This window comes from Sinocyclocheilus anshuiensis, unplaced genomic scaffold (assembly GCF_001515605.1).
Source record: "Sinocyclocheilus anshuiensis isolate Anshui unplaced genomic scaffold, SAMN03320099.WGS_v1.1 scaffold1094, whole genome shotgun sequence".
Lineage (NCBI taxonomy): Eukaryota > Metazoa > Chordata > Actinopteri > Cypriniformes > Cyprinidae > Sinocyclocheilus > Sinocyclocheilus anshuiensis.
Genome location: NW_015536578.1, coordinates 127,142 through 137,693, shown reverse-complemented (window position 1 = coordinate 137,693; position 10,552 = coordinate 127,142). Strand labels below are relative to the sequence as shown.

At 36.1% G+C, this 10,552-nt stretch overlaps 1 protein-coding gene across 2 annotated transcripts; it reads right to left on the bottom strand.

Moving 5' to 3' along the window:
* Positions 1 to 947: 947 nt before the first annotated feature.
* Positions 948 to 9,989, bottom strand: LOC107702755 (OX-2 membrane glycoprotein-like). 2 transcript variants are annotated; one of them, XM_016505176.1, is made up of 9 exons: positions 9,932 to 9,989; positions 8,809 to 8,921; positions 8,627 to 8,702; positions 8,234 to 8,554; positions 6,769 to 7,098; positions 4,192 to 4,476; positions 1,883 to 1,984; positions 1,453 to 1,504; positions 948 to 1,273 (listed from the first exon to the last, which is right to left on the bottom strand). In XM_016505176.1, the coding sequence occupies exons 3-8, from the start codon at positions 8,694 to 8,696 to the stop codon at positions 1,455 to 1,457; spliced, it is 1,158 nt and encodes a 385-aa protein (XP_016360662.1). In that variant the 5' UTR covers positions 8,697 to 8,702; positions 8,809 to 8,921; positions 9,932 to 9,989; the 3' UTR covers positions 948 to 1,273; positions 1,453 to 1,454. The 2 variants fall into 2 exon arrangements, with proteins under 2 accessions (XP_016360662.1, XP_016360655.1); XM_016505169.1 differs by lacking the exon at positions 948 to 1,273 and having other exon boundaries at positions 1,353 to 1,504.
* Between the last annotated feature and the right edge of the window lie 563 nt (positions 9,990 to 10,552).

The following is a 10,552-nucleotide window of genomic DNA, read 5'->3' as shown; positions in this document are numbered from 1 at the left end:
AGCTCTATTCCCACCATTGCTTTGGGCTCAGAGACCGAAGAACTTAAATTGAATAGTTCTACACTGTAAAAAAAAATTCCGTAAAATTTACGGTAAAAGACCGGCAGCTGTGGTTGCCGGAATTTTACCGTAAAAAATACAGTAGCAACATTTTAGGTTTTACAGTTTTAACTTAAATTTACAGTTAAATACCGTAATTTCATTAACTGATATAATGTTAATATACCAACGTATTGAAGTACTGAAATCTGTTTTGTACCTTTGTAATACACTGATAACCACCAAATGCAGATGTCAAATGCAAATCACATGATGAACCAAAGCCCATCACAAGCAGCTTTTAAATAATAACATATATAGAAGGTGCACAGTGTCATTTACGCAAACGCTAAACACTAAAATTAATGTCCAATACATGTAATGTCCAATACAGTTTTTCACCGTATATAGTAGGGGAATTTACCGTTAACCATTACCGTTGTCATTTAACAGGTTTTTACTGTAACATTTTTACAGTCTTTTACCGTTAAATTCACCGTCATTTTTTACAGTGTAGTTAGTCTCTATATCTCTAGTTCAGTCTACCTAATCATTAAACATTAAAAAAAAGAACGAGCTAATGATTTCCTAAAAGTATCCAAAGACTAGAGTGAAAAACACCTGTGTGCTCGGTCTACCTCACTGGACTTGCATCCTTTCATCTGCAGTGCGAATGTCCACCTTCAAAATGAAGGGACAGAGCAAAGTCATGATTATAAACTATAAAGGAATATAAATGATCATAATATAATGATCAGAAATCCAAAAAGATATGATAGAATGTTTTTTCTTCAATAGAGTGCAATTCACTGTAACATTTTAATTACTCACAATGATGAAACAATTAGGTTTTCTTACATTTTCTTGGAGTGAACAGCTAGCTTTTTTTCTTGTTTGTGTGTTTTTTCATAGAATTCAAGAAGTTAAGAAGTTTTAAGAAGTTTTTGTTGTCCTTTTACACCTTCAAATGGGTATTAAAACAGACAAATACTAAGTTTAAACTCCCCTCTGTACCAAGATAAAATGCCTTCTGCAACCTTCATATTAGTGATGGATTTAGAAATTCTTCAAAATGTAGCACGTTTCCTCATGTAGAGACGTGTCACTGGGATTCTTTGGCTGGAAAAGCAGGGAACATGATGACAGTAGATTTTCATCTTCACCGATGTCTCAGCATATCCGTATTGTAAAGAGAACTGAAGCTTGTCGTCTGCCGCAATCAAAATGATTCACTCTATGGAAACATGATCAAACACAGATGTAACATCAAGTATTTAAAAATGTAATTGTACACACAACAAAGAATAACTTGACTAATATCTCATATCAGTAAATCAGATCTGAATGTGTTGAAGGAAGTAGGTCATCACAGTTAAGCAGAAATAGGTCACAGGAAGAGGCTTAGACGCCTACATTCAACTGTCTGTCCCTCTCGGTCTTCTCGGTACCTGATGCTCTTCAGGTTCTGCTCATGTAGAACATGTGAACAACACAAACACACACACAAAAATCGTGATTAATTTATTGCAGATCATGCACTCATATGATACAATGACACTTCTTCTCTGATTAAGTTTTGAGTGGCTTTAGGTAAAGATGAAAAAAACATTAACTTATTTTAGGGACAGGAGAACTGGTGTGAATGTGTCATGACAGCCGTCTGAGAGAGCCAAGATCGACCTTTGCATGGTGAGACTTAAATGGGTTGGCTTGATGATGACAGAAATTTGTGTCTCTTTAAATATTTGTATATTAAATTGATTGCATGATTTTGATGTAACATTTGACTTGGCTGTTCTGGATTGTTTTCATTCATCTTTTGGATGGCGTTCTAAATACTCACCATCCTTACGCAGGACACACTTCCACAAACAGAAACAGAGGCAGAGGACTAGAAGGAACGCTACAGTAGTCACAGAGATCAAGATAGCGAGCGCTGTGCCAACTAGTGAGAGAAACAGAGAAAACCACAGATTGCATGCTACTTTTCAAGCATTTGTTTTCAGTTACCTTTTCACTTTGGAATGGCTTCTGAATATTTAATCATTGGATGTTTCTTCAACTTTGGCCAGTTTTGTGTCCTGTTGATGTTATGATTTTTATAAAAATATAAGATTTTATCTTTTTTTTTTTATTCATGTTATATGGAGGTGTTGGAGTGGTATAAATAACAGAATCATATTTTTACCATGTTTGCATCATTTATTTTTGACATTTTTGAAAACTATAGAGTTTTTATTCATTTTGATTTCAGTTTTTAATTTGAGTTATTTTAGCCACGTTAAACTAAATGAAAATGAGAAATGGGAACTTTGGGAAAAAGTAGTTTTATTTTAGTTTTTTTTTTTTGGTCCCAAACTCAACCAACCTTAAAATCTTTTCCAATTTTGTCAAATTGTAAAAGTATTAAAATATTATTTAATTTTCTGTATTTAAGATACAGTACCTGCTAACTATGAAATTAGCCTTAGCAAGACAAAGTCTGCCAGTTTATTAAAAAAAAATGTTTTGAGATTTGAGGATGTTTTGAGGATTTTGAGATGGTGGAAATGACAATTTGAAAATGACTACATTCTCCAGTGATTCATGTATGTCCACTGTTGGACAATTTTAATGGACAAATAAACTAGCGTGTGAAGAGAGTGTGAGAAGTTCCCTCTCCAACAATGAGTTTGTTTTCTAAAATTCCACAGGGCCAAAAGTGGCCCGTAGTTGAAGAAACACTGTTACTGCAATGACAACAAGTTCTCTAGTTTTAAACAGAGATGCAGCCAAAGGTCAAATTAAACAGGGAACATATGCATAACTAACTCTATGTTACATACTGACAAAAACAAAAACCAATGAATGGATGTAATTCATTTAAAACCCCATGTCACCCCCCATTTTTGAACATATACTGTACGTAAAAGTGCGCTATCCAGACTTAAATAATTATAATTCATGAACGCTTTGGAATACAGACCTACAGTTGGTCTCTTTTAAAAGGCAGATTATTGCAGAAGTCATACAAAAAAAAGAAGTCTAAAAAAGTTATAGAAGTTTACATTTCAATACATTTTTAAAGAAAATGTACTGTACTATTTTTTTATTGTATATAAAAGAAATATTTTACAACATTTTTTAATCTAAAATTGTTATAAAATTAAAGCCATATGTTTAACTAAATTATGTACCAAATTTGAAGTTGATATCAAAAAATGAAATTTTGTTTAGACGTTATACCAAAAATAGCCACCGGGTGACATCCAAACTCCACAGAATTTTTTTTAATGCATTTTTTTCCATCACAAATTTCTCTCTCAATATTACTTCTGTGACACCAAATATGGAATCTTGAGACTCAGACCTTTCTAACGATATGTATTTTGTCAAGATCATAAAAAGTTTTGATTGTAAAATACCATAATACTTTTTGTAATATGACACTTGAAAACGCCCACTAAGCGGGAGGAGACCACTAAAAGATTTTAAAGTGCCATTTCCATAGTTACACAATGTCAGAATTGTTTTCACAGGATGAATTTTGAGTTTGTAAGCTTTCAAATGATATATATCATTTATGATGATCACTAAATATGTGAGGAGAAAAGAACGGAAAAAAAGAGTGCCAAGTGTCTCACCAGCAGGACGGTGACAGATGCATGCTATGACAGCCTTAGGCCTTTATCAGACTCTCTTCTCCTCTTCCATCCTTTTCAAAAACTACAGAGGTAGTATTTTCTTGGCTTTAAAGATGAGTTTTCCTGAGCGTCGCTCTGCGTTCTGTCCAAAAAGCAACTCTTATAGAGATGAACGTAGAGCGAGGGCCAGGAAAAACACTGAATGATGAGCCCAGAAAACCTGAAACCTGTTTAATTCAAATTAAACAGTTTTTTTTTTTCTTGTTTTGCCTTCAAGACTCTGTATATGACTCTTTATCATTTCTCATTTTGGTGTCAGAATACTAATATAATTTAAACTTTTATTACCTATTTTAGAACAAGACATTTTTGCAGCATGGTTTCACTGGATGTTTCTTTTTGGATTGAGCTTTTGCTTTATTCTGAAAGCTACAGTATGTTTTCAAAGCACAATGAACCCATTTACCTCAACCCAATCAAGGAAAATTTACATTTACAAATTTATTCCATATAATAAATAAACACTCACTTTTAGTGTTCATGGAAACAGCAATGGCAGTCTCCAGTCCTTTATGATGAACGAGACATTTGACAGAGACATCCTTCAGGAGTCCAGCCTGGATGGTCAAGGTGCTGATGACCAGAGTCGTCCCGTCACTCTGCTGGATAGCAGTGGTCACAGGTGGACCAATGGTCTGGTTATTCCCCTCCACATTCCACACTATTTCAGCCTGTGGCCGGGCCACGGCAGTACAGTTAGCCTCGATTACTCCTGGAGATGTGGTCTTGTAGCTTACTTGAGGTTTTGGCAGGACTGTAAATGATATAGGATATAGGTTTATGTTTTGTGTCTTACTCTTAGAGAGTTTAATCTAGGGGTGTGTAGTCAGAGTACACAGCTACATGTGAATGTCCATCAGTGGAGGTAGATGATTTGTTCCTACAGAGTGGCAGGGCTGTAACCACCACAGACAATAATTAGAAATGACCAATTGTTCCCCCGATGTTTGAAATTCTTAATGCTGCTCTGTTTGTTGTTAAAATGACAAAAAGTTATCAAACTTACATTTTTAGGCTGGTCTGCCTCAGCGGTCTATCATCAAAGTCAAAATGATTGAGACCAATAAAATCAAAAAAGGTGTTCAAGCATGAATTCCTGTGTTGCACTTCAGTTGAAAGTGCAAGATATGTAGTTAAACGTTTAATATTTGGCAAACTCAAATTTGGCCGAAAATAGGCTGAATCGTTTGCATGATTCAACTGAATGTGACAAGACAAGAAACATTTTGCCGTTTCATGTTTTCAACTTCTAAGGCATACGAATAAAAGCAAATGTGCATATTTTTAAATAAAATACTGTTCATTTTTCTTTTCTTTTTTTATTCCCTTTTCCATTTAAAACCTTTAAATATTTAATCCCTATATAATTACAACCCCCTTCCGCCGAAAAATTCTCCCCCACCCCTCAAAGTTAAAAACATGGAGACAACCTTGACCACATCTACCAGCCAGGACCATTGGAGCCATGCTAACCAGCCAAACTTTGACCTGTTGATCCCAACACATAATCATGCATTGACTCTACTGAATGATAACCATTTGTGTTGGCTTGAAAAGCAAGAGTTGGCTTTGTAAATCAACAGAACTGCATGCCATCTCTGACTGTTTGCAGCCCACATATTTTCGTCAGTAGTTCAAAGCTACAGAGATGCCCATTGAAACCACAGCACTGGCTCAAAAAGAGGTATACGCTTGGCGTTCCAACAAAGGACAAGCATTTCACATTCTTACAAAACCATGACATTGGGGTTAAAATATCCCTTTAAGTATCCGTTGAAGGCTGCATCCTAGTTTGAACAAATACAAGGCACAAAGTGAGCATCAATCTGAGAGAGACAAAGCAGGAGAATGAGAGCAGCACATAGAGAGAAGCACTGTGTTAGTGGAACAGTGACACAGTCATTCACTTTGGCCACAGTCTGAATAAATCATAGATCTCACAGTCTCACCCTCCTACAATCAGTGTCTTTCATATCGCTCTCTCTCTCTGTCTGTTGTCCTCATTTTCTCCAGTCCTGTGTATGTTAAGCCTTGTCCTGCCCTCTCTACGACTCTGCTACAGCCCTGTCAGCTGCATACACTGAACTAGACTTGTGTTTCACAGTTTAGAGTCGAAAAACCCGCAATTCAAAATATCAAAATATTGTTAGGGTTAGGGTTAGTAGAATATGTTGACACGAACTTGCAAAGATCATAGTAGTAGAATGTCTGTTGAAAGAACATCAAAATAAAGTGTTAGCAGATATTAAGCAGACAATCTACTTAATTGACATCTAGTCGCAAAGTTACCTAGCTGTCTAAAGTGGACTATCAAAATAATGTGTTACCTGATTCAGCCTATATATTCCATTCAAAATAGTGCACAGCAAAATCCTCAGTTAAATCAACTCTGCTCAGAGTACATATTGTCCTAATCTACAGAGTGTTAAAGTAACACTGAAGCCGAGTTAAAGTTAATGGGATAATTAAGCAATTGATGAGTGAGCGTTAGTAAAGAAAACCCGCTGTTAACAATGTTGAAGATGAACAACTACTGCTCAGGCTTTTAGACATGAAAACTTATCACATAATCCTCAACAGTGGTAACTCGGCTTCAGTGTTACTTTAAGATTGGGACAATATGCACTCTGAGCAGAGTTGATTTAACTCTGGGTATTTTGCTGTGTGAAATTTGACAAAGACGTTGAGTACTGTAGTTTACATCACTGGATATCTGGCAGCTGTATGTCGTTCAACATTTCTGTCATAAAACTTTCATACCATTAACACCTGAAGCGCTGCACTGGAATTCATGTTTGTATGTGTGAACAGTAAATGTCGCCTTCTTTTATTTGATTGGTCTCAATCATTTTGACATTGACAAGTGCTTAGACCAGCCCAAAAAATGTAACTTTATGTCATGCTAACAAAAAACAAAGCAAGCGTCAAGTATATCAAATATTGGTGCAGCCCTGAATATCATCATTAGCCAGCTTAACAAATATCAGCATCATCCAGCTTACGAAGATTTCATTGTAATTGTGGACTAAAGCCTTGAGGGACGTACCAAATATAGTGAGGCAACTTATGGCACTCTTAGTGATGTCCGGGTACATGTGGAACTCACAGGTGTAGCAGGCCTCATCTTCAGCTCGGACCGGCCATAACGTGAGCTGCGTGTCAGACAGGGAAGGGCTCAGGCTCGCACGGTCCACAAACTCTTCTTCAATCACAGGGTCACTCTGCTTTGCAAAAGATGCAACTTCACGGGATTCTGCTTTATTAACAATCTTCTTCCACAGCACCTGCTTGACTTTCTCCGGTAGGCCGTACCGACAGGCCAGAGAGGCTTGTTTACCACCCACTGCAGTCTTATTGCCCTCTGAGATCACCTTTGCTGAAAAACAATGAAAATAAGTCACTACTATACTAACAGTAGCATGATGCATACATAATTATAAATACATTATAGTATAGTGTATTTTAAACTATAGTACATGTAATCTGTTACTTAATAGCATACAACTATATGCTCTTTAAAAGGGGTTTTTGCAGCAATGCCGTAGAAGAACCGAAATTTAAAAGAGGTCTCAGTGAGACCAAGATGGGATGAGTATTTTCAGTGCCAATACATAACAATAGCTGCCTAAGGAGCATCCAGAACACAATCCCCACATGATCAATGATGTATTAAATATGTAATTGTAATCCACGGGGCATTGCGTATCTCCAAAAGTTCATGAATGATTCCTTCATTTTGCATCTGTAGTATCTTGACAAATAAATGAAAGACCAGGAACGGGAGGTGAACTACTAATTTATTTTTCTCATAGTTTAGCTTGGGTGCATTATAATGATTCCCTGAGTCAAAATATGATCAAAGGTTACAAATGTGAATGTGTTTGAATATGGCAATTGAAAACACAACATTACTCAGCTGAAATGAACTAACTGACGTGAATAAAGATGAATAAAATGTTGCTGAACAAGATTCAAAAATCCAGTATCTGATCTCCCCTTCGCTACATGGTAGTGTTGTTTTGTTCCTAAATGAATCAGTGTTTTAAACCAATGAGTTCTGAGTGAATGATTCAATGACTCATTCCTTAGCGGTGTCTCAATTTAGAAAAGCAGCTATAATTTACATTCCAAAGAAAGAAAGAAATTACTGTAATTACACCTCAAAGGGAACAACAGTTAATTTTATAATGATTGCCCAGAGGGCACAGCATTTTAAATTGAAACACAGATTCTGATTCATTCTTTAGTGAATCAGCATTTTTTAAGGAATCAGTCGTGTGACTGATTCAATGACTTACTCATGACAACTTGTCACTACCTACCACTGTTTCAATGTAAACTGCAAAAGGACTCACTAAAAAAAAATCACCATCATTAATGCACATAAGTACAGTCTGGAACAAAAAAGTGATATAAACAATAAAAGGTCCCAGTGTTACTGGAAAGCACTGATGCTCACTGTCAATGGAAGTGTAGATGCATCCTCCAAATACATCTTATCCAAGACTCACCTATGACAGTAAGGCAGGTTTGTCCTTCTCTTGAGCCTTTGGGATAAACATCAAAGATGCAAGTGTAACAGCCCTCATCCCTGTAGCTGACCCGTTTGATGGTGATGGCACTGGCATCTCGTGGTGAAGGAGCTAGCTCCACATGCTGTTGTCCACTCACACTGTCTTTTTCACCAGGCTGGTAAGCGATTAACGTCTGGTTCTGCACATCCAACCAGCGTATCTGATGAACCGATTCTCCTCTGGCCTTGACAAGCGTACAGCTCAGAGTGAAGGGCAGTTCAACCAGGGCCTCCAGACGTATTGGAGCTGAAACCCTGCCTGAGACACACCAATACTGAAACCAACTGAAACGCACCAATTACGCATAGAACAAGAGATTACTACAATCACCTTGTAGTCTGGACACCATTACCAAAGACACACAGATCTGTAGACATCTTGGCAAGGAGACCACAAACATCTTAGCCTAGTGGAAAGGTAACACAGTATTTCAGTAACTATAGTGCCAAATTATAAGATATAGCTGTAAAATTAAAAGTCCACAGTTTTATCTATCTTTAAATCATTTGTACCCTTTATATTGAGAGGGCATTTAACGGTCCAGGTCAGTCTTGTGGGATGAAAATGAAGACAATGATTTCTGTCAGTTAGGGATGTTTCCAACATCTTACTGAAGGGCTGCCATCTGTGTTCACATATTACAGACACAAAGACAATGTATAAAACATATTTAGAAACTATATACACTTAAAAGCTTAAAATGAGTTTGTAAACAAATAGAAGTGGTGGTTTCATATGAATAATTAATTTGAATCTGGATTGGATAGTGAAAGAAAAGCAGTCAACAAGTGTCCAGCTCAAGTATAAGATAACTTCAAACTTCTCCATTTGTGTTATTTCAGAGTTTTGATGACTGTATTATTTGTGTTTAGTTTTAACATCAGTAGTGAATAATTACATATTTCAGAGAACATCATTAATTTGTGTTTGAACAGTTTAATCCATAACTACACCACAACATGATATTAACCCTGTGGTATTGTTCATTTGGGGGTCACACTTGTGTTGTTTTTTTACGACCATTTAGCTCTTTCGAATCAAGTCCACAACTTTTTGTTTTTGTGGTCACATAGTGACTGCCATAAAAGTTGAGTTTTGTACCATTTATTCCGATGAAGCAGTGATTTTTAAAAAATTCGAAACCTTTTTTTTTTTTCGGTCTAAAATGACCGAACAGAGGGTTAAGTTAATTTAAATGAATATCTTTTGATTTTAAATTTGTTTTATTTGTTTTAAGAGGCCAAAAATATTCTACAAGGAATATATAAATATAATCTTTAGTAGACAGGATTTGCTGAAAACAGTTAACTAACTTACTTTACTGATATTTATATATAATATATAATGTTTCTGTATAACTATATATTTTTCTGTTATGGCATATGCAGAATACTATTTACATTTTAAAATAAAATCTAGTAAATATACTAAATAAAAATAAAAAGATATTAGACCTTGATAAACTGATCATTAATAATCTGACCATTTATTAATACTCAAACAGTAGAATTATCAGTTCATCTGACAGTGGCATTCGGGAAAATGAGATACAAAATGAGGCTGAAGTTTAATATAAAAGTTACCTAAGATGGTCAGAGTGTTACAGATAGTAATTAATATTATATTTTGACATACCTCTATGTGGTGTAGATGCCCTCAGCCCTCAGCTGAACATGCACAACACACTCTTCAACACACTGAACCAACTGGGCTGCAAACGGTCCTTTCTCCACCCATCACTATCCACTGCATATTCCAAGTTAAGCATGTGGTGGCTCCGTCTCACAACTCACTGAGCTGCCTACTTAGACAGCATTGTCAGGCATCATAGGCATCTCAGCTCTCTCTCTCACACACACACACACACAGCTCTGACTCAAATGGCAACAATGGCCAAATATGAAACAAAAAAATTCTAATTATCTGACTTTTTGGATTAAAAAAAAGTAAGGTTGAGATCAAACAACTATGGGGACAGCCTGCAGTAATGCCACAGACCCCCCCACTGAAGACCTGTGGAGGACTCTGTGTAATATAGAAGTATACCTTGAAAGTCGCTTTGGATAAAAGTGTCTGCCAAATGCATAAATATAAACTTCAGAAGCATTTCTGTAAAGAGACTCACAGCACAGGAATGTTCTCAGTCTGCCCTCTAGTGTTCAAAATGGGACTGACAATTTTACTCATAATACTTCATCATTAAAGAAAAAAAAACAGTGTAGACAGCTTTATTGATTATAACGGTAGTTTTTTGAG

What these genes read in the sequence shown, in the direction of transcription:
- LOC107702755 (XM_016505176.1), bottom strand. Translation starts at nt 8,696, where the DNA reads ATGTTTGTGGTCTCCTTGCCAAGATGTCTACAGATCTGTGTGTCTTTG. An exon ending in AATGGTGTCCAGACTACAAG is followed by an intron (nt 8,555 to 8,626) that starts GTGATTGTAGTA and finishes GGTGTGTCTCAG; the next exon opens with GCAGGGTTTCAGCTCCAATA. An exon ending in AACCTGCCTTACTGTCATAG is followed by an intron (nt 7,099 to 8,233) that starts GTGAGTCTTGGA and finishes ATTGTTTTTCAG; the next exon opens with CAAAGGTGATCTCAGAGGGC.